Source organism: Symphodus melops (assembly GCF_947650265.1).
Source record: "Symphodus melops genome assembly, chromosome: 19".
NCBI classification, from domain to species: domain Eukaryota; kingdom Metazoa; phylum Chordata; class Actinopteri; order Labriformes; family Labridae; genus Symphodus; species Symphodus melops.
The window spans coordinates 11,768,335-11,794,523 of record NC_136709.1 but is presented as its reverse complement, the minus strand read 5'-3'; the positions used below and the strand labels follow the sequence as shown (position 1 = coordinate 11,794,523).

The 26,189-nt window shown below is 42.3% G+C and overlaps 2 protein-coding genes across 4 annotated transcripts; one reads left to right on the top strand and one right to left on the bottom strand.

Annotated features, from left to right (window-relative positions):
* Positions 1–1,926: 1,926 nt before the first annotated feature.
* On the bottom strand, positions 1,927–17,182 carry aspg (asparaginase homolog). Of its 3 annotated transcripts, XM_079369328.1 has the most exons (18): positions 16,633–17,182; positions 15,188–15,314; positions 14,612–14,647; positions 12,706–12,817; positions 12,409–12,534; positions 12,224–12,307; positions 11,500–11,626; positions 11,294–11,406; positions 10,095–10,280; positions 9,896–10,009; positions 9,446–9,565; positions 9,222–9,317; positions 6,818–6,981; positions 5,343–5,429; positions 4,731–4,830; positions 4,566–4,631; positions 4,368–4,418; positions 1,927–3,021 (listed from the first exon to the last, which is right to left on the bottom strand). In XM_079369328.1, the coding sequence occupies exons 1-18, from the start codon at positions 16,880–16,882 to the stop codon at positions 2,977–2,979; spliced, it is 2,004 nt and encodes a 667-aa protein (XP_079225454.1). In that variant the 5' UTR covers positions 16,883–17,182; the 3' UTR covers positions 1,927–2,976. The 3 variants fall into 3 exon arrangements, with proteins under 3 accessions (XP_079225454.1, XP_079225456.1, XP_079225455.1); XM_079369330.1 differs by lacking the exon at positions 4,368–4,418; XM_079369329.1 differs by lacking the exon at positions 14,612–14,647 and having other exon boundaries at positions 16,633–17,181.
* Positions 17,183–18,894: 1,712 nt separating this feature from the next.
* On the top strand, positions 18,895–21,607 carry arf6b (ADP-ribosylation factor 6b). Its single transcript, XM_079369331.1, has 2 exons — positions 18,895–19,180; positions 19,417–21,607. The coding sequence occupies exon 2, from the start codon at positions 20,052–20,054 to the stop codon at positions 20,577–20,579; it is 528 nt and encodes a 175-aa protein (XP_079225457.1). The 5' UTR covers positions 18,895–19,180; positions 19,417–20,051; the 3' UTR covers positions 20,580–21,607.
* The last annotated feature ends 4,582 nt before the right edge of the window (positions 21,608–26,189 follow it).

The following is a 26,189-nucleotide window of genomic DNA, read 5'->3' as shown; positions in this document are numbered from 1 at the left end:
TCCGAGGACAGTCGGTGAAGGGGTCCCCTGAGACTGCACGTGCTGCTACATCTGCTGCCCTCGCGCACGTACAGAGGAGTCGCTTTGGGCATCTCATTAAAGCCTCTCCAATGTCTTCTCCTCTGCCTGAGACCTCTGCAGCTTCACGGACAGGCTTTGTGAGAAACGTTTAGCAAATATTGATAGTTCTTGGCGCATGGAGGAGATCAAAGGGAAAGGGGAGATGGGGGATGTCTAAGAGGAGAGGGGGAATAATCGGTGCATAGTGCTTTCATGAATGATTTATGCAGCATAAAGTAGCCTTTGCCCATTGGGGGAAGGCGGACGGATTTTCTTGCTGGAGTTGTGTCAGCTCTTGAGGCTTTATATCAGGTTTTCCCACGAAAGTAGTGCTAAAAACAAGAGATGGTAGTGCAAATGAGTGTGTATAGAATTAATTAAGAATTTTGCAGTCCAACTTAAACAAGTTCAAGAACTTTAGGTTAAATGCAGAGGCACGTAACTCCAACGTGTTCCTTTTTTAACACTTGGTTAACACTTTGATGTTAGGCAGATTGGGATTTTTTTTTTTAAAGTTAAGCACTTGCAGTTATTCCGTTAAATTAACCTTTGCGGGGAGGTTCAGTACTTTGGACAGCGACCATCTCTGCAGTTATACAGCCCACCGTCGCCCAATACAGGATTCAACAGAGACAAATGAGTTTTTATTGACTTGTTTTAATCAGTACTTCTGAATAGTAACAATAGTAAAGTAGCTGAAAGGTGCAGCAGCAGAGCTATAAAAATCTGTACATGTGCCAGCAGAACGCCCCCCCCCCTTTACACACAGAACCTGGCCTGCAGTTGTCATTGTAACACCAGAGGGCACAATGAGAGCAGACGACGGAGAAACGTCAGCAGGAAATCAGGCAGTGCTTGTCGTATAGTCATTAGAAGTCTTGGGAGATGTTTTCTTTCCTTTAGAGATCCATACAAAGGTAGCACGTTTGCCTCCACTGGTTGACAGCATTCGTCTGACTGGTCAAGTGGTCCTAAACATTTCACAATTTTCTCAAAGAACTGTTGAACTGTTGAGAACCACTTAATCAGAGAGACCACACACTCTTTCAGGGCAAAGTCCGTCCATCATACGCACTGTTAGAGAGAGAGAGAGAGAGGGAGAGAGAGAGAGAGAGAGAGAGAGAGAGAGAGAGAGAGAGAGAGAGAGAGAGAGAGAGAATTAGTCTCCTGAAATGATGAAGTGTGAGTTAACACATCACTACAGTGGATTTCAGTTTGTTAGAAAATCTACAAAGTCAAAGCCAAGCAAGGTATCATCTACAATATGTGAAGGTGCTCACCTGGAGGAGGTAGGCCTAAGCTCTGGCCTTTCGCGATGGTGTTTCCTGTGTTATCCCTGCTCAGACTGAGAGACTGCAGAGTTAGGAGCTCTTTATATAGTGTTTTAGGGTTAGGTTCATACAAGTCTCTCATTCAGAGAGGAATGAGGCCCATGCTGGTCTGACCGGACGAGCTGGGTTAAGCACGATGGAGCTGCCGCCCTCAAGACACAGATAGCGAATACCTGTAAGTGCAGGCCGTGAAGTCACATGGACTTCACGTCATATGTCTTTTAAGTTTACTGATTATCATGGATTTACTTTGTGGTCTTAATAAAGGTGTGAGACAAGCTCAGTGTGTGGGTTTCATGTTGAATTTCTCCTCAGCAGACGCAGTGAATCCAATTATTATTCAAGGCACAGTGCTGCACAGAACACAAAGGAACTGTGCATACGAAGGGAAATGACCTCTACCAATTGGTAGCTTGTGCACTAATTCATAGAGAAAACCGTGTCGAATCAGAGGTGCACATGAATCTTCAGCCAAGGGCAGGATGCACTGTTACATGGATTGGTGCAATACGGAGGCAATCACAGAAGACACTGCTGTGAAACACAATATTTATTCCTGCTGCTTTTTTTTTCCCTTATGAGAAACTGACCATCCAACAGTTTTTAAAACAGATGTCCATCTGACACTTTGGGATGAACGAGACAAAAACAGCGTTGATGATTCTTTACACTTGATAACATTAAGGTGTAAAATAAATGAAGTTCAGTCAGTACAGAAATGATGTCACTGAACAGAAGAAACACTTTGCACATGTTTCACAACAGAGATAAACAGGAAAGGGAAAAAAGTAAATAAACGAAGACTTTTAAAAATACACAAGAAAACAGAAACCGAAGCAGGTTTACTTCTTAATCTCACTCGAACAATAGTCTGGCTTTTCCCCTTCCCATCTCAAAGGGAGAAATGCGACTTTTCAAGCTCGGCAATCAGAAGAAACAGGCTGGATGAGTCTTTAGCTGCTGGTTTTTGTTGTTCCTGTTTGAGCAGAGGAGATTCTATTCTTGACAGGCAGAGGTTTACTGAAAGTCACAGTTATAAAATAATCCATATGGTTAAAAGAAAAACATCTTAAATTCAACTTATGTTTCGATTATGTTCAATTGCATTACCTTAAAGTGTAAAAATACAATCAGTGAATGTACCCTGTAGTAACATTTATTGCTATATTAAGATACATTTCTTTATAAAGGCATGTAACAGTTGTCAGCTTTTGTTTCGGCTCAATCCATTTGAAAGATTAGGTGAAGTTCACCTGAAGTTCCCTGCAAGGACGTCACAGTCTGTTTATTAAAATAGTGTTTTCTCATACATATACCACTGTGCAACAATCATAAATACGTTTGTCTGGTGATTGCCTTTTTGGGAACTTTGCACCCAAAACAATGTTGTGCTTTGAAAAGATGTTGGAGGGAAACATGAGCAGTGATGGCTTCGAATATGATTTTATGATTATGATTCTGATTTGTGCTGACATTCAAAGGGAAAGTGAGTCTGTTAAACTGAAGAGGACGACGTGTGGAGGAAGGCCTGGCATGGAGCGGATCTCCACAGAGGACGGTTCCAGTTGGTTGAGGTATAATCGGCTCAAAATCCTCCTGGAGTAGCGGTGAACTCAATCACTTCACCGTTCTACAAAAACATAAAGTGACAAAGTGAGTGTGGATCGGAGATGAACATGTGTGAGGCTTCATTTCTGTTGTCTTCTTTTCATGAACAACAAACAAGCAAAATCACACCAGTCAGCCCTGTGACAAGCAGGTGGCACAGGTTTAGCATTCACAGATCAGATTTATCTGATTGTTTCTGAAAAAACACCAACACCTGAGGCATGTTTAGCTAAAAATATAACACTTCTGCTTTAAAGCAACACAATCAAGTCACTAACAGTTGAGGCTTTTGTTCCCTTTATTGATCAGTTGAGAACTTCCTCTGTGTAAAAGCAGCAGTGCAAACACGACTTAAAGCTACTGGAGGTAAACATGAAACAAAAAAGCAGACAACATTCATGTAGCGTTTAAAAGATCACAAAATAAAAACACGTTAGACCGATCATGAGAAATGTCCATCATTCAATAACTAACTGTATTTGGGAGGGGCGTTAAGTCTTATTGAAGGGAGCACAAAGCTAAACCTGGCTCAATGTGTCTTTAAGAGGGGGGAAATGTACCTCCGTCCTGACAGTGAGTGTGCAGCATGTAACAGGTGTTCGAGGCTATTTGTAGTCCTTTGTTTTTAGTTCTGTTTATTCTGTTCAGGACTCCAATGACTTTACTGCACAGTTTGAAACAATTCTGTTCAGAGGGTGGACGAGTATGTTGCTTATAAAACCCAACCAGGCTGATATATTGAAAATAAGAACGGATTCAATGAAGCACCCGTAAACGTGAGTTACACTGATTGATGAAACTATTATAAACAATTGAATGAATGTTTTTAAAGTAAAAATGTTTAAAACTAATTGATGAATTATACTGGTTGAAAACATCCTCTTAGGCTCTTCAAAAATCCTCTTCTATCTTCTGAGACCTTATCTGTCTTTACTGTGTATTATCTTTGTGTTATTTGAAGTTTTGCACACGGGCCCCTTGGGCAAGAACGTCCTTGGTTTGAACCCCGACAAGGCCCACAGAACCCTTTCTGTGTGGAGTTTGATGTTTTCTCGGTGTCTGCCTGGGTGTCCTGAGGGAGCTGTGTGAATTAGCAGCACTAGTTTCATTGTGGATGGGAACGTGTTTGTTGTGTTTACATGTACAGACGTATGACAGACTAGGACCCCTCTAATGCATGCTGGGATACACGATTCACACGGCGCTTGATGAGGAACATATAAAGTGGGTGCGTAGAAGGATGGATTGATGAGAGGCACAAGGGGATCTGAACAAAGGAGACTGAGAGTCGAAGCATCATGCTAGGAGGGATCTCATGCTCAACACTGAAAATATGTGAAACCCACACAAACACAACATCTCATTTACCTCATCATCATCATCATATTCATCACACTCATTAAATTCACCAAACACTGCCTGAAATTAAACAAGACAAACATGTAAGTGAGAGGCAATTAAAGTCAGAGAAGGATGTTGATTGTATAGACAGTAGAGGTAAAAGATAAAAGGTGAAGCTGTGAGAAATAAGCCATTGACGCAGCTTCAAAAAGGTAGAATGCTCACCTTGGATTTATTGCTTAACAGCTGCATCAAAAATGCCACAACTTCTTTTTTCCCGACAGATCGAGCCTGTGATGGATGAAGGAGGGGAAACAGAATAAATATGAAGGGGTTGCTACTCTTTATCATTTTCAAAGCCTTGTCCAAACGGGGCGTCCTGTAACCCACCACTTGAATGGCGTTCTGTCCATCGTAGCCCGGTTTATTCAGATTAGCTCCTGCAAGGCTCCAGATTTCCAGGCCCTCCAGGTCACCAATGGCTGCCAGACTTACACACAAGAAATAACAGAGACACAGCTTCACAAAATCACTTATAATAAAAAAAATCAAATGATACAAAATTCACATTCATTGGAGGACAATTGTTGTTTATAGGGACTTTTCTGGAATTGGTGTGGAATGCTGATAAAGTGGGGCTTTATGACGTACAGCATGCTTTGATCTGATCTTAACAGAGGCATGCTAGTGGTGTCTGAACTAAAGGCGTGTGTCTGAAACTGTAAATGGAAACGTCCTGACAAAACCAGTTGGGTGTCTCGGTTGGATAAATACTAAGGTCGAACCGGTGTGTGGTACGCCTGCTGCCGCTAGAGATGCAGAGAAGATCTGAAGCTATGCAGCCAGGGAGCATTCCTACAGTTTGTGTAACAGTGAGACAACTGGTTGTACCTGCATCAACTATGTAGGATGGGCTACTGAGAATGGCTGCGATACTGAGAAATCTGTTACTGTAGATGGCGTTTAATTGTTTGGAGATTTTTTTGTGTGTGCGTGTCTTACCTGCACAACTCTGTTCCTGCTTCCTCCAACTCGTCTCTGGAGAAATGCGCACCCGTCTTTCTCAGCAGCTTCACAACCTCCTTGTGCCTGAGGTAGTGAGAGGACATGCAACAGGACCTTTTATTCCTAACCGTACATGTAAAGTAAAAACACTTTGAGAGTATCATGAGGTAAAGTCAGCTTTAAATACAAATCATTATCTCAATGAATCCTGTCAAAAACCAAACTCAGGTAATACACTGTCTGTATACATTCAGGTTTAATGCTATCTATCAATCCTAGACGTTTACGTTTGGACTTTCATTCAGTGTCATTGTGTCAGGGATTTTGGTTTAGCATGTGCGAACATGTTCCTTAACCAATGCAATAAACCGCCAAGGCTGGAGTCACCTGCAGTGACATTTGCGGGGATCAGGAAATAGGTCAGGTAACTAATATGCAGCGACTTTCAGTAATGGCGGAGCTTGCTATTTAAAAGGTTGGTTGCCAAACAGTTCAATTAGAAGTTGAATTGTTTGCAGGAATGCAGAGCTGAAGCCAAACCAACTATGACAAGGACCTTTAGGTTGTGGGTAAAGAAGCCAGTATCTTTTATCTGTGAAACTGGGAGCAGGTTGGTAGGACTGGTTCAGAGGACACTCCCCACATCTTGTTCTGTAAGCCTTCGTTCTCTTTGCTTCGTGCCACACCTTATATGGGCATTCCGGATGAAGCGCAATAAGCAGGCTTGCTTGCGTGACATTCAGAGTGCGACACTCATGTTGACTGCTCCTTAAATCTCCAGGTCTATGAGTTGGTTTTGATTCATTAAACACAGGGAGGGAAGAGAAAAAAATCAGGCCAAGTTGTGGAACACAGGAAGTGTAACGACGGGCGTCTGCGTTGAAGCGCGTCACCTCTCGCATCGCAAAGGAAACAAGTCCACACTCGCAGTGCCAGCCGTTAAATAGAACAACAGCCAGTTGGCAAGGTTTCCACAAGTACAACGTCTTCACCCTGAGGCTCAACATAGCACAAGAACTGAAACATTAAGCGTGGCGGGCTTCTCCCTCGTAGACGTTCAGAGCAATGTCACTGAAAGACAGAAATTAAAAACAACTGCTTTGGCAAAAACAAACACTGTCTAAACTGTTGGCTCACAATTAGCCTAATTAGTTTATAATTATTGCCTGGCCTCTAAACTCCATCATGAGCTGCTCCCCTGGTTTAAGCCCCCCCTCTCTGACAGGCGCTGCTCCCTTCCTGTCATTTAAGCGAAGCCACATTCCCTTCCTAGCAGCAGCTCAGTTAATGAAGTCCCCTCTATAGCAGCCATTAACAACAGATTTTCAGGAACACACAGTTGTTGCAAACAGCCAAAAGGGAACATTTAATGTTCTGATTGCAAACCAACATAGTTACATTAGGAGATGAAAAAAACAAACAAAAAAACAAACACATAAAATCTAATTGATGAAATAAAGGCAGGGGGTTACCTGAAGCGTACAGCGTTGCATAAAGGCGTGTCACCATAGCGATCTTTAGCGTAGACTGAAGCCCCATGGCCAAGTAGATACTGCACCAGTTTGAGGTGGCCCTCAGAGGCGGCAATATGTAGAGGTGTACGTCCATCATAGTCTCCCAGACACAAGTTGCTGCCCTATGACGAGCGGGAAACATCATTGATTTTATTCTTATTGCCAAAAAAATAAGGAGCCAAAGAACAAAAATGAATGAATCCTACAAAAGAATTACCCTCAAAGCTAAAGGCGCTAAAGCTTAAGAAGGAATCCGCTGCTCTACTGTAAACACCAGGGCAACAAATCTGCAGCTCCACATAATCCCAAACAACAATAAAACATTCTTCTAGTTAGAAAGCTACAAGTTGATGAAGGTAACAACTCAGTCTCTAATCTGTCTGTACTGGTGATCTATGTTTTCTAAAAGTACGAACAGCTGGACAAACGCATTACGGTGTTTGAGTCTTATTTTATTTTCTGTTATAACAGATGGAATATCACCAGGCTTGTCCTATTAAAACATAGCAGTACAATAAGTGTGATTAGACCATTGAACTTTGATAACTGATCAAGTGTGTGGAAACTGTGGGCCAATCCAAACACATCAGTCAAGCGGTAAACAGACGAGTCCACGTGACCGCCTGAGCGACTCTCGGCCTGCCTTACCAGTCTGACCTCATGTTTCGTTTGGCTGTGTGTTTCAAATACTCCTCTCGCTGCAGGAGGATTGACCCTGAACCCCTTGTTGTGTCATGGTTTGGTTCTGTTTCATCTTGTTTTAATTTTCATTCTGTCCTTAGTGTTCTATTTGTTTTCTAGTGTTGATTGTTTCCCTTGTGTGCTTTAATGTTTCATAGCCTTGTTTCCCTGTGTCCTCCTATGTTGCCTGTTAGTTTATTTCCTGTCTTGTGTTTTTAAGTCTAGTCTTTGGTGTTTTTGTATTATCTGGTTTAGGTTGTTTTTTTTCGGTGTCAGGTTTTACTTTGTAGTTGTAAGTGTTCTGGGATGGATCCCAAGTCCCTTATTTGCAGTCTCCTCGGTCCTCGGTCCTCTGCCGAACCGGAAGTAGTTCCAAAGCCGCCATGTTGAGGATCATCCCAAAGCTCTTATAGCGAACGGAGGAGAGAGGATTGAGGAGAGAGGAGGCTGATCCGAGGAGCGACGACCGAGGAGACACGAGAGCTGACTTCATGGACGACGTCCCCTTTGCAATCCGGCCGACGCCTGAGCTTCCCTCGGTGGTCCGGCCGATGCCCAATGACGTCTCATCGGCGGTCCGACCGACGTCTGACGATGTCTCATCGACAACTGACGTCCTCCCGGTGGTCCTGCCCTTTACGGGCCGGTCACCCGGCCGCCCACCTGAACTCTCTCCCGTGCCTGCTCGGCCTCCTGGCCGTCCCCCAGAACTTTCCCCTGTGTTTGTTCGGCCTCCTGGCCGCCCATCTGAACTGACTTCGGCCTGTATGCCTGAAGGTCCTGATTGTCCTCACCTGTCTGACTAGTCTCACCTGTGTCTGATTACCCTGTCTATATAGTCTCTGTGTGTTCTTACCCTCTTGTCAGATCATTGTCTTATGTCTTTTGTATGTCGTCGTGGCCTGTGCTTTTCTTCTCCCTGTCTCCCTGGATTTTTCCTCGTGGTTTTTGGATTTTGGTTTTTCTTGTGTTTTTTTTGTCACTCGTGTTTCGAGACGTTTTGGATTTAGTTTTTGTTTTGCCTTTTGTTAAATAAATTTTAGTTTCTGCAATTGGGTCCTCCCTCCCTGTTTTCCTACCCGAAACGTGACATGTTGTTCAAGGCGAACAATCAGTTTACCTGAATGCTTTGAACTCAAAAATTGAGCACCATCAAGATAGGCAGAGGCAAACGCTTAAATGCTGACGTAAAACTGTTTCGCTCGGTGACATCAAGAAGCAGATAAATCGAACTGTAACGGCATGATGGATATTTTGACTACTTGTAGATACAACAACACTTCCCATATACACCATTGTGTTAGTAAATACTATTATGAGGAACGAAAAAAAAAAAAGTTTAGATTTTTTTCACCCAAACATTGAGCATGTGTGAGAAAAAGAAACAACAGGAGCGCTTCTGGTATCCAATGAACAATCAGCGCTTCTAGAAGGAAATACTAAAGGGAAACTTTGGTGAAAATGATCCAGGTCAAGACACTCAGGATGGTCTGAAACTCAGTGAGTCACTACACCCTGAAGAAGGAATGAGCTGAAACATGTTGGTGTATTTCAAAGGTTTCTAGTCCTATCACTTAAAGACCTGTCTGGATCTGGATCATTCATATTTATGATTATTTTTGCTCTTAAAATTTCCTCTCTTTTTTTGTGTTGAGTGTTAGCTATTTTCCGGATTACTTACCATTTCGTTTAGGGCCTCTAAAGCCTCCATGTCTCCAATCTTTGCAGCAGCACATGCCAGCGAGGGGGTCAGGGCGTCGCGGATCGCTTCCAGCTCCTGCAGACATCCCCCCAACTTTTATCAGAAAGCTGCTTCGCATTTCAAATCTTACAGCTCTGTGACAAACTTTGCAGAAATTTATGGTTTGGTGGATTTAAAGGTCAGTGTCGAGGCGGTGCCATCACCTCTTTGCAGCTGATGCTGAGGCTCTTGGCGATGACCTGGATGAAGCGGCTGTCGCTCAGAGCCAACCTCGTGCCTGCTATGTCCGCTTTCATCTCTCCTCTCAGGTTCTGACCCATCATCTGGACGCAAACACACAACCGCCTCACTTTTTAGTTTGAATGTTGATGCTATTATTACACGAGTTCTGATAATCGTACAATTACTTGAAGTGGCTTCAATACAACTGTAAATGCCCCAATCAGAATCAGAGAGTGGAACACTCAATCCAATTATCAATAGCCCCCCCCCCCCCCCCCCAATAATGTGATAATCACTCTGCATATGTACAGGGAAAGTAGTAAGTAGTACGTGATAAGGAGAAGGTGATATCAGTCTGTTTGTAATGGGAAGAAAAAATACAATAAGAAAACAAATGTGATTATTAGTGATCACAATACGGAGACACAAACCTTCTTCTTGGCATCTAGACTCAGCTCTGTTTTGGCCAGTACATAGGAGAGCTTTGAGAGGGCAGCCTCTGGTGTCATGTCTCCACCAGCTATCAGCCCTGCATCCATCAACACCTGAGAAGGAACAATATGTTTTGTTTATTTTCCCCATACAATTACAGTTAATGCTGTGAGTCAGTAGGAGTTAGATTCTCTGAACCTTGCCAGTGGCATAGGACGCAGACACACTCCCCCTCAGACACTGCGTGCAGTTCACGATGATGACGCCAGAGTCCGTGGCCTTCTTCAGCTCCTCTAACAGGTCAGGACGGTTGTCAGGGGCATTTCCGCTGCCGTAGGTCTCCAGGACTACACCCTGCATGGGCGGCTGCAGGAACGCTTTCACCTGGAAAAAGAACGTTTCCAATGATAAACTCCCCAAATTTACGGCCATCTGATCTGGCTGCTCATCTGTGTTGGAATCAAATTGAAGAATTAGTATTCCATGTTATTTTTTCCTGCAGCCTCTTTCACAAACGCACAAGTCCTTCCACTCTCCTAAAAGCCCATCTGGTGCTTTCTATGCAACCGGCATCTCAGTCACTGGTTGGCTGGCACCAGGAGGCCCTATACCACATCATTAGCCATGGCATATGACTAGAGAGGCAGATGACTGAAATGGCAGCAAGGAGAGCAATTAATCTGAAGGTATTAGCAAGCATAAAGTCACTTGGCACGACCGAAGCAGTTACCGTAAAATGTGAGAGGAAGGTGACATTAAAAGTGCAAGGTTCAGTTCGTATTTTTCTGATGCGATAAGCAGAAATGTTTGATGCAGATTTACCAGCGAAGCTCTCGGTGGGCAAACAAGAGCCTAGTGCCCAATCAAAGTGATGCCTCATAAAGACAGTTAAAGGCTGCGAGGAAGTGTTGATCGTCGGACTGGGCAGTGGGAGCAGATTGAGACAGTAAAGGCGCTCTCCCAGCAGCCTCTGCAGGGGGAGGTGCAGATAAATGTTACAGTATCTGTGCCAGTCCTGCCTCTTTACAGGGTGATTGGTCACAGCCCATAACTCCTTTTCATCTTTCTCCAGGCTGAGCTTTGATGGCAGTTTACATGACCGGGAGAGTAACAGAAGACGGGTAATAGCACAATTAAATTAAAGTGAACTATTTTATTACAGTTAGACAAAACAATAGTTTGGCTCAGACAGTTATGTTTGAAAACAATGTCAAGATTTTCAACATAAGTTTCATTATTTCCGACACGCATCAGTGGCCTGAATATAATGTGGTGTGATACCGTTCAATAACAGAATGACTGAAGATTAAACTTGAAATGTATGCTTTGAAAAGCTGTGGAGATCCACCACCACAACGAAAGCAACAATGTAAGGAACATGACCCAGAGTGACTTACAGTGGCTGAAGTGATTCCTGGGAAAAGCCTCAGCAGGCCGACGTTCCGGTTCAGTTCGGTTCTGACTTGAAACTTTGCCGTGGTGTTGGCCCTCCACACCGTGTCCCAGTTGACTAAAGAAAGAGAACGTGTGAGAACGGATCTTTACTTTCAAACGACTTCGATCGAACACAGATGAACACAGATGCATTTCGGCACAGGCCTACTTGTGATATCCACTTCAGCAGTGGCCAGAGGAGCCAAGTTAGGAGAGGAGAAGGCATTAAAACTTCCGGCATCCACCTTGGTCACACGATTTCCCCTGTAGAGTTTATTGTAGAAATACAGACAAACCTGAAGAGAGACAAAGACATGGTTGATGCACTTTAGTTGCTGTTCAACAAAGACATGATCCCTTCAACATCACCTGACCGACCACACTATACATCTTGTGTACGTGCATTGAAGGACTGCACGTCGCTCATTAAGAAAATGCCTCCCAACGCAAAACATGAAACAAAGACAGAACAGATTACACCTTTGACTGTTCTTCCTGTTCAGGTAGTTGTTGTTCAGCATTGCGAAACACTATCCTTCGAAGGTATTCTGATCATACGGGTTGTTTAAGAGAGCTTTTGTTACCCGTCAACAGGTCTGTCTTTTAAGAACACAGTGTATGTCTCAGAACTTGTAAATGTATGAAATGTAGGATTTCTTCTATTACCTTACCATTTAGAATTTAAAAATCTTTGTTATCAAAAGCATTTATGTAATTTTGATTGCAGTTCATTTTATTTAGGAACTGCAATGAAGGGAAGTTTGGAAAAAATCCACAACTCAGATCATACAGAGCTTTAGGTGTGCGTTTTTACTATGAGGCTGCCAAATAACTCCTGTAGTGGTATGCTTTGTAGAAAGGGCACCGTGTGTGTGCAATCTCCACTTCCCCACCTCAGGGATGACAAACTGGCCAGCGATCAGCAGCGCCCCCAGCAGGTTGTCTCTGCCATCATTCCTCATCTCATAGATGGGCACCTGAAGAGAGAACGCAGCTGATCATCAAGGGGAGTAAATACACACACACACACGTTATGTCACTTTGTTTTGTTAAACTTAAATGGCAGCAGCTTTTTTACCTGTGAGCCAGTGAGGATGATTGGTTTGCCCAGATTTTCACACATGAAGGACAGGGCTGAGGCTGTGTAAGCCATAGTGTCTGTACCGTGAAGGATCACAAAGCCGTCGTAGCTTTCATAGTTTTTCTGGAGTCGGACGCAGAAAGGATCAAATAAAACATTTATTAAATTATCTTTTTTCCCCCCATCTATTAAACTATGAATCTTATAAGCTTTATAAATGTTACGGGATTATTGGATGTCGAGTATTTTAAAACACGACAGTGTGTTTTTTATTCTAAAAATGGGGTCAAGTACCTCAATGTCCTTTCCAATTCTTCCCCAGTCATCCGTGGTCATATTGGAGGAGTCCAGCAAAGGGCTGTACTCTAAGATATTGTAGATGATCCTTTTACTGTCTTTACCCAGCCTGCAAGAGGAAGAGAATTATCCATGACTTTCAGAAGACAGACCAAACACCAAAACAAGCCAGTTGGTTTGTTAGAGTACACACTCGAACATAAAGGACACGTGGTTAAATGATGATTATCTTCACAGTGGCAAAAGATTACTCGTCTTCATTGTGCTTCATTTAAAAAGTTAGAACACCTTCTGGCTACATTTGAGAAGTGGCTTTAAGGAATAGTAGGGAAGTGCGAGAAAAACCAAGCTGACTTATGAAGCGAGACAAAGTCTATTTAGTGAAGCCTTCTGTCTCAGCAGCAGGGAGCCAGAACCTGTTTCACACACACACACACACACACACACACACACACACATTAGGAGTATAAAAGGGAGGGGCACGGCAGATAAATAGATCACCACTTTAAAACTGGCCTGTTTTTCTTTCCACAGTGTAGTCCTTCAGTTCTGTGAAGTTTCCACTGTTTTATGTAAATAAAGGTAAAACCGGACACACACACACACACACACACACACACACACACACAAGGATGACATGATGAGTCATTTTCCTGCGACTCTCTGTGTAAGGCACGACTGGCTAAGCAGCCCTGGAGAGATTTTCTAAATCTCTCTTTTAAGAAAACAGAGAGGGACAATCCCCCCCTCCTCCACACACACATTACCATAGAACAGTCTCGTTACATGAGAAATCGAAGCTGAATGGAACAGCAGGTGGCTGATCTCGCATGGTCCAGTCCACCCAACCAGGGGTCCTACAGACACCCCTCTAATTAGCCTTAAATCCTCACAGGACCCTCCAACATATGTTGTTGATAATCTTAAAGCCAAAGTGCCACAAGAAAACACTATTTAAATAAGCAATTATAAACCTATCTGGCAGGGGAGCTTGAGGTGGAGCCAAGCTAAGCATTAGCATACCAACGCTAAGATGCCTCATAGCTAAAGAATAATGATTATCTGTGTATGATGGTGTGCATGTTGTCGCTGTGTGTGTGTGTGTGTGTGTGTGTGTGTTAGGTAAGGACTCAATGGTGGGTGGGGGCAAACGGCCTTGTGTTGCCGCCTCTCAGCCGAACATGAGTAGAGCTTTTCAATAAATCAATAAACTAATTCACTCCTTCAACACAGGCAGCACACCGTCGTTAGCATGCTCATTGGACTTGCATATGAGTCGACTTCTTATGTTGCCATTAACTATGAACACATTCAAGGATGAGCGAATATTAAAAAGTTAAACTAAAAAAAAAAGGTCAAATAAATATGCTCATTTATAGAGGTCTTACTAACAAACACTCACTGTGTTAATAAGACTCACTGAACAGTCCTTCCCTGCCTGATTATAGATATCAAATCTTTACCATTCACCCATCTCCATCCAGCACCTCTCACTGTAGCAGTCGATGAGAAGGAGGGGGGTTAATGGTATATTTCTATTAGAGTGTCCCCTCTATTACTGAAGGTTACAACCTGACAGAGGCTGCTGATCAGCTGGTGGGCGCCGCTCTCTCTGCTCCGCAGCACTCGCACCAGACGTTGAGACAACATGTTCCAAACATGCGACAGAGTACATTATTCTCGCTTTTTTGTTTTTTAGTAGGCAGGCAGCAACTTCACACCAACTTAACCTTAAAGAAACTTTGGGCGAACTCGGCTGTTGGTGAAGGGTTAATAGAGTTAGTGTTAACAGCTCGGAGCTCTCCTAGCCTTCCTGGTGTTTTCTCCTATTGACAAAGGCCACGTCGGCATGCATTTCCTGTCAGGCAAACACACCCACATAATGCTAGCAGTGCTACATCACCTATGATATAAATGGTCCATATGAGGCGTTGGCTTCCTGTTAAAGTGACAAAAGCAGTTTAGAGTCATTAAAATGGTTATTGTTCTTAGGCGGCGAATGAGATGATTCCATTCAGTCTCTGTGAAATTCATCTTGCACTGTTAAGAAGACGGGAAAACCACCAACACACCCGAGTATGAAATAATACAAGTACATCATCAAACAGTACAGCTGCCTCGGTGATAATCGTGCTCGTATGGTCAATGTTTTCCTACAAGATAACATTTCACTATACATATCAAACTTCAAAGAACTCTAAAAAAAAACAACAACACTAGGTTGCTTGGAAACATGTCTTTAACAGGAAGTTGTGTTTGCAAAGTTAAATAAAAACAATTTAAAGTGTTTTATAAGCTCAATAAGATTTCCGTTGAATCAAAAGTAAAACAGTTTGCAAAATAAATCACCTATAACACAGTGTTTAAAAGATACTACAGATACATGAAGTGCCCATCTGATGGACAATGAGGAAAAAGGAATCAAAATCACGGATGAATCATAGCTATGACATGTGCTGTCTGAGGGAGGCGTGCTTACGGCAGGACCAGGCTGTTCTCAGATCCGTAGTATTCATACAGGCAGGTCTGCTGGGCATACAGCTCATCGTGCAGGATGGGCAACTTGCGCAGGCCTTTCACAAAGGCATTCGCTTTTGGAGCAAGTACTGTGAAAAGAATACAAAAGAAAGGGATACGTGTAAGATCTAAAAGCTTTTTATCAGCGGGGGTATTTTTAATCAGTACAAATGTAGAACTACATTACACAGGGGTCATGAATAATCCCCTCAAGAACACACATCAGTCTCATACTGAACCCTAGTGGTCGTTGTCAGAGCTGTCATTGTTGAATGTGCTGCATGAATAGTTTTTATGCCGTTTCATTCAACACATGTCTCATGAATGTAAAAACACAACACAACTGCCGTTCAGCCTCACTGCGGCTGCAGGGCAGCTGTGTTACTGTTCCCAGTCAACGAACACCAACAAGTGACGACATGTTACTGCTTACAGTCAAATGAGCATCAGACCTGAAGTCATCTGTAAAAGCCATGTTCACAAATCAACTCACTAAATCCACTTAGTCAAATTCCATCAGAAGAGGGTATGAAGATATTTCACAGAGAATTTGACAACCATGATGAAGAGCCATATGTGAAGAAATGGAAATCCTATAAGTCTTCGCAGTGTGAGACAATCCCCGATTAAGCAAACAGGATTCAGCTCGAGGCTTTGAACTAGCAGCATTTCTTCAAAGAAACACAGTAAAAACAGTAAATATTTGAATAAAGGTCCTGAACACAGAAAATATTGACAAAAGGACCGCACCTCTCATATTGCACCTCCCATATGAAAATGTGTTTCACAGAGCAAATATCTGCACAGACAAGTATAAACAGTAAGAAGTAAACTCCATTGTAACAAATATATATTAGAGATGTCAGATAGATATTTGTGCTAACTGTTGCTGAAGATAAGAAGACCTTTGACTATTTTGCCTCTGCCCATGCCCCAGATGTTTCCCAACACCTCATGTCAACATCTGGTTATTCATTGAAGGAATCTGTTGTTTTGCTCCAACTGCATCATACCGTATATCTAGGGGATTCACACATTTCGCCATATTTGTGTTGCCTTTGTATATAGTTTATGATTATATAATGTTTCACTTTCAAACAATAAACGAGCTGCTGGTTGTCAATCAAATGAAAAATTAATGCATTTGTCATTTAGATCCACAAGTCAACAAGGAGACTTTGCTCATGTTTGCTAGCCTGGTCCAGAAGTGAGGCTACTTAGATGCACTGCAGGACTATTTTGAGGTGAACTGGTAGTCACGCGGCGTTTTTACTCCCAAGCCTCATGCTCACATTAAGTAGTTAAGTAAGTAAAAGGTGAAACGAGCCGAACCTGCCAACATAAGCTATAAATAGGTTCTCTACTCAGATAGTCTGTGGAAGTGAAGATGGGCTAGCTTGTTGATACCGTTATCATGAAGTGTCATCCCGATGGTTCCTCCAGTGTTGATTACCAGCACGCGCGCCTCAGAGGCGCTCGGTGAAGTCAGCGGCTCGATGGACTCTATCGAGTTACAGCTTGATAACTTTCTCCTTCGGGCAGGATGCAGCGGTAAATTACGTGGATAACCAACATCTGTCGATTCTAGCAGGTCGAGTTTTGGTTGTGATAAAGCTCGGGCGAGAGATGTCAGGTTGTTGAAACTGGAGTCCGCCATGACGACGTACGAGTTAACCTGTTCTGGCTCCTTTAAATGTGTGCGTTTACAGTTCAAAGCGCGGTGGTCTTCAAGTGCTACAAAACACAAAACACTGAAACACGCCAACGTCGTCGTTTCTTCTCCTTCCTGTTAATAGAAACGCATTTCCCAAAGTAATGATTTGACAAAAACTACGGGTAACTCCATATTAAAAAAATGATTGGTGGGAAGCCCACAAGTCTTCAATATCTCTAGAAGGACCCCTCGATAATTTTGCCCTTGAGCCGCTTGATGGAAGAGCACCTACTCTGACGTCACTGTGGGGGGGTGGCCTAAAATGCAACTAACTTGCGAGACACCAACTCAAATCAAAAGAAAACAGGTGCCTTTGGGGAATTTTTAAATAAAAATTATACCAGAACATTGACTACAAAAAAGAAAATACAATTGTACCTGGAAATTAACCACCAAAAAAATCTGGATTAAAATGTATTTATTTCAAGATGAATGTTTTGTCTTAAAGTCTAATAAAATGAAAATACAAGTTCAGACGAGTACTCAATTTAGATAACAGGACAGGGCTTCTTCACAGTTCCACTATGTTTGGTCAGTCTCCCTTTTTCTGAAGATGTGCTAAAAGACTGCATTCTTGATATATCCTGTGATTCATTCCACAACAATCTGCTGGTCAATAAAAATGACGACTTGTCTCTTTAATAATTGATATAAAACAAGAAGAGTCAGAGCAGTAAAGAAACCAACATTACTCTAAACACAAGCCACATTCCATGACACCCTAATCTGTTTCAGATTAATTCCATTCCCATTTTGGTAAATGTCATAAGACAGTAATAGAGTTTTGCATTGTGATACTCATTAGCTCAAGAAAGAAGTTTATGATCTAAAAGAAACATTGACACATATGGTCTTATGGATCAAAATTTGTTTTGCAATGAGGAAAAACTGCAGTGTAATAAATGGGGGACCGGAGGGGTATATGACAAGAAGTAAAAAGTGGGGGAACCTATGGATTAGTGTTAGTTTTTTTTTTACTTCTTTATAAACTTCATTAATCCCGAGGGGAAATTCATATTTTTACACTGCGATATTTTAAAGACATGCTTTTCACACACACAGGCCTGAATCACACATGCACAAACAGGACCTACATTAATGGAGAGATGTCAGAGTGTGGGGGCAACACACAGGATGCGCCCCAGAGCTGGTGGAGGTTTGGTGCCTTGCTTGGCAGTGAGTAAGAAGTGGTCTGGCACCTCTCCAGCTGCCAGACCAACTTCCATATTTTGGGGACAAAATATTGGGACATAAGACGGGGTCCCTCTGGGTCCCAACCGTCCCTACAGACTGAGCTGTGTATATACATATATATATATAACATGACAAATGAAGTTATTGGAATCTCTCCTTCAAACATATGTTATAAAAAAGGCCAAAATGAAAGGCTGTCCTACTCGTTTTAACATTTAAGTCTGTTTCTGTTTTCTGTTTCTCCATCTCCCGTTTATCTCTTCTTTTATCCTCATTCTACTTAAAGCCTGTGATGTGATGTTGTCCAACTCTCCCTCAGTTTTATTTCATTTTTATTTTTTGAGTTCTCCCTTGGTTCATTTTAAACTAATCATTGTATTTAACTGCCTCATACCTGCCTGTTGTAGCTCATGTATTTCTGTTATCTGCATTTATATTGTTTTTATACTCCCTGTTTAGTCCGTTTACCTCTGTTCCTTTCTTTCCCTGAATGTCCATGTCCATGCTTTATCAGTAAAGCACTTTGTAAAAAAAAGTTATTATTATTATGGCTTGATGTAGTCTAACATTTCCACAAGGGGGTGCTGTTACCCTTTAAATATATGGCAGGTCACCGCTACTTTAATCACATTAAAACACTACGTACACGATATCGTACATCATAAAGCCTATGTTATGTATGTTACTTAATATCCACTGACACTACATTTTCTTTATCTGTTATGGTTTAATTCAAAACGAGAGGAACATTTTCGTTAGTAGGCAGATGTAGCGTCTTATCCAACATTGATTGCTGTTTGGTTCAACGTAAAATATGTTGGAAATAAAATAAGTATATTTTAAATGAATATTTGTATTATTGACGTGTTTGTGGATGCAGACAGACGGTGGGAGCTGATAGCAGGCAGCTGAATGAAGTTGACGGGAGGAAGTGGCGCTGAATGCAGCTCCACACCTTTCCGGTGTAGCAGCACTGCGACCAGCTCGACTTAAAGGAGAAAGACGAGAGCTGGGTGTAATTATCGAGGCAGGAGGGGGAGAAAGGAGGTAAATTACTTCTATTTTAATGAAGCGCTCAACTCAGAAATATGTAAGACATATATTTAGTCCATGTCGCATGTGTTTAATGTCCGGATATTGTTAGTTTGCGGCAGCTAACTGCCATTATCTAGTTAGCTGACGGCTAGCTGGCTAATGTTAGCTTGCTAGCCTTCTTTAGCAGCCATGAGCGTTACCTTGCTAATTTGGCATGTCTGACCCTCCTCCCAAATCTTTTTTTCCAGGGGGACAAGAGTTGGACTTTCACGAGTGGATATATGTGTTGCTGAGTCACCTAGAGGTTTTTCTTCCTTCACGGTGAAGTTACCGGGTCTATGGACTGAGTGTTAGCCGCAGAAAGCTGCTTTTCTCCCCCGTGAAAAGAACAAGGGCGCACCCGATGAGGAGGTCCGCCAGACACAAACACCAGGAGGAATTCACCAGAGCCACGGATTTGTCTGGGCCTTATAAGCACAAAGTGTCCACGTTGTGCGGGGTTTAATCGTCAAAGGCTGGTCTGTATCTGGGAGCTTTATGTTGATTTGGGCAACAAAAATGAACGTCCTGCAACAGCTGCTGCCAACTTCTTAGTGTTATCGTGCCATGTTGTGTACAGGCCCCGCACACACTGTGATACTCTGAACATCAGTGTCCCTGCACTTCACAGGACGCACACAATATCACATGTCATTGAGTACTGTTTGTTAGGATTAACATGAGTGAGCATTTTTGACTTTTTTTTCTTCACATAATGCTCTTCACTGAGTCATGTTTTCACAAGTAAGCCCATAAGGCAGAAGATTATTATATAGAGTACTCATCAACACAGTATCAGACATTTTCTCTTTAGGAACAAAGTATTTATGCACAATAGTTCAACATGGGGAAAATGCTTTCAAAGATATTCGGCAACAAGGAGATGAGAATATTGATGCTTGGACTTGATGCTGCTGGAAAAACAACAATCCTTTACAAACTGAAACTAGGGCAGTCTGTGACCACGATCCCCACAGTGGGCTTCAACGTGGAGACTGTCACCTACAAAAATGTCAAGTTCAACGTCTGGGATGTTGGAGGCCAAGACAAGATTCGTCCTCTGTGGCGACATTACTACACAGGCACCCAGGGCTTGATTTTTGTGGTGGATTGTGCTGACAGGGATCGCATCGACGAGGCCAGACAGGAACTTCACCGCATCATCAATGACCGGGAGATGAGGGATGCCATCATCTTGATATTCGCCAATAAGCAAGACCTTCCGGATGCCATGAAGCCACACGAAATCCAAGAGAAGCTCGGATTGACCCGCATCAGAGATAGGAATTGGTATGTTCAGCCTTCCTGTGCGACCTCAGGTGATGGACTGTATGAGGGCTTGACATGGCTAACCTCAAATTACAAATCTTAATGATTGAGTGCAGACTGTTTTAGGTCAAATCTGTAACAACATTGCAAGTAACAAATAACTTCTCAAAATGAGTCTGGGTAAGAAAAAAAAAGTTGATTTATCTCCCATTAATTTTCTTAATACTACGGTCACCCCATGACTAATTTATCTTAAACTGGGTTTTGCTGGCTTCAACTTTGCTTGTACTCTGTAGCAGGCCTGTATCACATTCATTATTCTGGGGCTTGCTTGATGAATATTGAATTAATTGGTCCTTATGTTAAAGCCACAGAGATCACCACCTTTGCCTCTTCGTTTCCCTGTTTTGTATAATTTTTCTAATGCAGCTGAAATTTTTATCTTCATTCTTGGATTAAAGCTTGTTTCAAGGCTCTTCAGACTCTTGCATTCAACTTGGACCTTTTTCTTTTCTTCTACGATGTTAACCCCATGTAGCGAAGGTGAAGGACTTTGAGATTTGTTTTTAACACAGTGCTGTGATGGAAAGTATTTCTTCTCAATGGTATCGACCATTTTCATAGTCACAGGTCTCGGCATCAGAGGGAGGGGGAAAAAAAATCTTCAGACATGTAATTGTATCCCCCTTTGAATCTCCTAACGTGGGCTTTATATTTTACTGATTGACCTATTGTGTCATGTCTTGATACATCATTGTGCTGAACATTCAACAAATAGGCTTTCAGTAACTTTGAAAACATGCTTGTAGGGATACATTTTTAATTTTTTGGGGGGTAACACGCGACTCAATCTTTCCAAAGGAATGTCATTCAGCTCTGAGCTCTCTCAATCTGATACCACAGTTGATTAGTCTCAGTATTAGGACATTATATGATAGCCTATATCTGTAGCATGAGTACGAAAGTACAGTAACCCTACATCAGAGTCCATCTGTCATGCAGTCAGAGGGAGCTGTCTACCGGTGAAATGTTGGAGACACCCCGAGGTGCAGCTCTTACTCCTATTTTGACTGGGGGAACCATGTACAGAACAATGTCATTGTAATGTCTTATTAAAAAAGTGATTTTAAATCTGTTATGTCTGGGTTTTCTTTTTCCAGGATTAAAGGCAGTTTGTGTGACGTAGTCTGGCTTTGATCAAACTGTTTTAGGAAGGAAGCATTCATTGTAAAGAATAGCTAAATGTGGAAATGAGAAAGTTCCAGAATACTCAAAAGTTTAGAAGTCCACTGTCATCATCGCTCCCTCGCCTCAGCGGCGTTTCCAGTAAAAGAGGGAAATGTGTAAAAAACAGGAAGTCCCAACTGCTGGCCTTTTAGGAGCAACAACAGAGCCACATGATAGTTTGCATGAGTTCGAGGGGAAGCCGAGAATGAAAAGCTGAATTGTGAATTCTTTTCGGATGTGTGTGTTGTGAGCCATCGTTGAGCTGTCAGATCTAACTGAAAGTTGCAGTTTTTATCCCTGGAGTATGTCACTTTTGAAAATGAGTAATGCAGGGCTCATGTTAAGAAATAAGGAGAAACGCATAAAAAAAAAAAAACCTGAGTGTCGATGTTCTGTAATTGTTTAAGTGTGGTTATAGTTTCCTAATAGGATAAGTGACTAACCAATCACTTCTAAAAACACTCATGACCTTGTGTTCCTTCCATGTGATTATGAGTAAAATGACTGTAACAACAGTATTGCTACAATCATATTCTCTGTGTATCTAAAGTGGGTGGAATCTCAGTATTTATGAAGCACTGAAGGTGCAGGACCTCGCACAACAGAGAAACTAAGGCCTACATCCTTCAGTATCTATTATTCCACTACCACGTGTCCGGCTTAAGTGTGCGTATGGATGTATAAGTTTATAAAAAAAAGTCAGTTAATGTATATCAGTAAAAAAAAAAATGCTGAAGTTTGAAGCTGACACCACTGAAACATGCAGGAGGAGGGTTTAAGATTCTTTGAAATCTGATTAAAATGAGTGTTTTTCACACCTGACAAAGACAGCGTTGATGGTGACAAATGCTCTGACTGGTGTTTAGGGCTAAAATAGATGACTTACTTTTTTTTTCTCACTCTGCATACTGAAGGGCACTGGAATCTGTCCAAAAAGCACAGTTTGGATTTTTGGCATTAACAACAATAGGTTGCTTTTGAGCACTTGAGCAATGGCTTCGTATCATCCATTGATAGTTCAACACCATTCCTTTATCTGCATTTCTACACTTGCCTAGCGGTGGTGACGTTTGATCTGTTGAAAATCTGTAGCTACAGCAAGTTGCTTCAGAGGCCTCAGGATGTTTGCTTTAGCACCTTAGCGATTTCCGTCAGACAGGTCAGGTGACATCAGCGTGCAGTATATGACTGTTGCAACCGACGATGTCACACACAACCCACATTAGCTGGTTGAAACTGTCAGCAAACACCATGCAAGTCCAGAAGGTGACCTATCTTACTCTTTCAATAAGAGCCTCCACCAGACAGTGGTGGCAGTTTAATTGAGCTGTAATGGTCGCTTTGGTTCCCACCACTTCATTACAACCATATGATCCTCACAGCTTTATGGGCAACAACGGGGGCCCCTGGGGGCAAGGACAGAATCTGTAAGCAAGGTTTTATGACCTCTCCTCTGTAAAGACGAGACCTCCTGGCCTTTCTGTCAACTCCTCCTGTCCTCCACTGGAATGCCTTACACTTCCTGGGAGGAAAGGTTCTAGGTCACAGAAAGGAAGCTCATTAAAGATTTGGTCCTATAATGGCTCTCATTCTTCTTTGTAGCAACACAAGCGTGTCACAAAGCTGAGCTGAGACGATATTAGGCACCAGATTCAAAACTTCAATGTGTTGTCATTTTGGATTAATTTTCTTCCACTGGTTTGCACAAAAATGTGTGACAGATTTGGTTTGGGTGGACTGTTTGTTGGGGCTGTTCTCATAACAACGGCCTGATGGGATCCCTGCTGGTGTGGGCCTGGCGGTTTTGGTATCGAAAAAAAAAAAAGTTTCCAGTCAGTTCCTCTATTCTACATGGAAAGAGGAAGAGTAAGAAGAAATTGAAAGAGGCCAAAGTTCTGCAATATGAGATAACACACATTCCCCTCACTTTGGGGCATTAATCGCTCGCCCTTCGTTAGTCACCCTGACAAAGATTCAAAACAGCTCAGGCAGATCTGTGGTGAACGCTACCAGAGCTGCACTCCTAACAAGCCTACAAACCCCGGCCTTGTGGTTTTCAAGGGTGTGGTTAGTCTTCCTCACTTGTCTTCAGTTCCTGTGAACTCCAACTGCAGACAAACACGCACAGGTAACGCTCATTTCCAACAGAGTCATAACTGGCTTAACGTTGGCCTGCAATCCAACAGCCACACCCAGCTGGATAATCACTGTCGGATTTGTGATGCATGCAGGCACAGATACTGTTGTGCTCACAGGCGCACACCGTTATTAAAGCGGGTTATTTATCTGCCCAACGGTAGGAGGGAACACCTACTAAGCCACAGTCCATACAGCTTAGTTAACTCGCTGCTGCTTGTCTTCAAGGGGATGAAAATTAAAATTCTTCTCGTTCTGGTTTAGGCTGCAGCACCTTCTGTAGCTTCTAAAAAAAGGAGAAACTTATAACAGACCCGGAAGTGGCTAAAAGTCGTTTCAGGTTTCCTGCTGAGGTTTTTGCATCGTGCGAACTAAAGGGAAAACATAGAGATTGTAACACCACTCAAACACTTGGCGACATGTTTTGATAATCCCCTTGAATTTGGTGTTAGACTGAGGCAACAGAACTTTACTCCTCTGCTTCCTTTATTTTCTTTTAAAAGCAGGTTTCACAGCCTCACAGTTTGAGACAGAAACAGCAGTGAAGTGAGATGTGTTTTAATATCTTCGGTGTGAAACAAGGGGATCAAAATTCTTCTTGTCACCAGCAGATCATCCAGAAGGCTCCAAGAGTTTAAGCTTCTTCTGGATATATTGTGACACATGCATTGTCTTTGTCTTATTTTACCTTCTTGTCTAACTACTATTCAAAGGGGTTCATCCCCTCTGCAATCAGATTACCAATTTCTCTGAAACATTTTAATATATTACTTGACGGACCTTTCGTCCTTTTAGATCATCTACATATTTGAGCTTTTATATATAAATCATTGTCTGAAGGTTGCTGTATTTATGTTTTTTTAATATGCGGGCTGCTCCAAAATAACTGCCCTCATGCATTTTTACTTTGAAATGAACTATACTGAAACACATTTTCTCCAAATGTTGTAATCGGGTTTGAGTTTGGTTGCAGGAGATTCAGTGCATGTTTTGCAGATAAACAACTTAAATAAGTGTTGTGGTTTTAAAAGGGGGGCTTCGCTGACATGCAGGCCAGCTAAATAAGGCTTGAAAATGTGAGGCTGTGAAGTCCAAGGTGCACCCTGGGCATCGGTCCAAAATACATTCCATTCATATCTGCAACTGAAGGTTACTTGCTGTGGTGAAATTACAGATCCACAGGACCAGAAAATGATTAAGAAGTGCTGGAACTCTAAAATGACACAAGCAATTTGTGTTTTAAGGGTTACCTACAGTGCTCATACAAGCATTAAACGCTTTATTTCATCTGCAAACCTTTGCCTTATAATCATGCTTCTTTTTCCACTTTAAAACCAGCAAATCTTCTCTTTTTTGAAATGGTTCTCCTATTACATGAAAACTTCACATTTGTCCTTGTGATTCCATGTAAAAATGGTAGGTTTTTTTTTAAAACAGCAGTGTGTAATCGTGGACCAGGACTTCTTTTGCTGTTTTCCCGGCTGTAACACACAGAGTGTAAAGAGGATCAGAGAAGAGTGTTAACCATGTTGCCTTCTGATGTAAGGAGTATACAGGAGAAGGAGGGAGAGGCGCTGTGGATGGTGCTGCAGTCTGATGACTGCAAGAGACAGAAATCTAGAAGCATAAAGTCTGTTTATGAAGCTAAATCCAATCAATTGATTGTTTTTGAGATTTTGCTAAACTTTCTCATCGAGGCCGCAGAGCCTCTGCAATATGACAAAAATAGTTTGGCTTTAAAAATACAAGTGTACAGTAACACATAGAGGAGACTGTGATGATGAAGGTCCATGCAAAACAACCTCAAAGGCCTCCGTCACACTCCATGAGTGACTTCATCTGTGTCTCTGACAAGATCTGCTGTCGTTTCAGAGCAGGCAGTGTTTTCAGTGACACTGTGTCTGGATTAGACAACTGTCTTGGCTCTGCAGGGGGAAAAAAATGGGATCTTTGGCAAGTAAGGAGCCGCTGCTTCTGCATGCACACATACACACAGGCCAGATTCAGGCTACGGAAAGGTAATGACTCAGGGAAACGCGACACACTCACTCAAGCAACTCTCCTCCCCTTTGCAATTCTCCCGCTGGTGCTGTGCTGCCACACAATCTAATGATGACAGATACATCAGTGCAATAGAATGCTGTAGGGACATCAGACGCACAAAGGTGTTGTGAGGTGTTTCAAGCACAGGATCGATACACAATTATATTTTTACTGATAAGGCGTTAGATTCAATCCCCAACTGAACCTTAATACACAACACTGTTACAAAATAGCACCTTTTTTTTTTTAGCCTTTTTCAACATAGGCAATTGATGGTATATCATAGTGTTGTAGCTACAGTATTAAC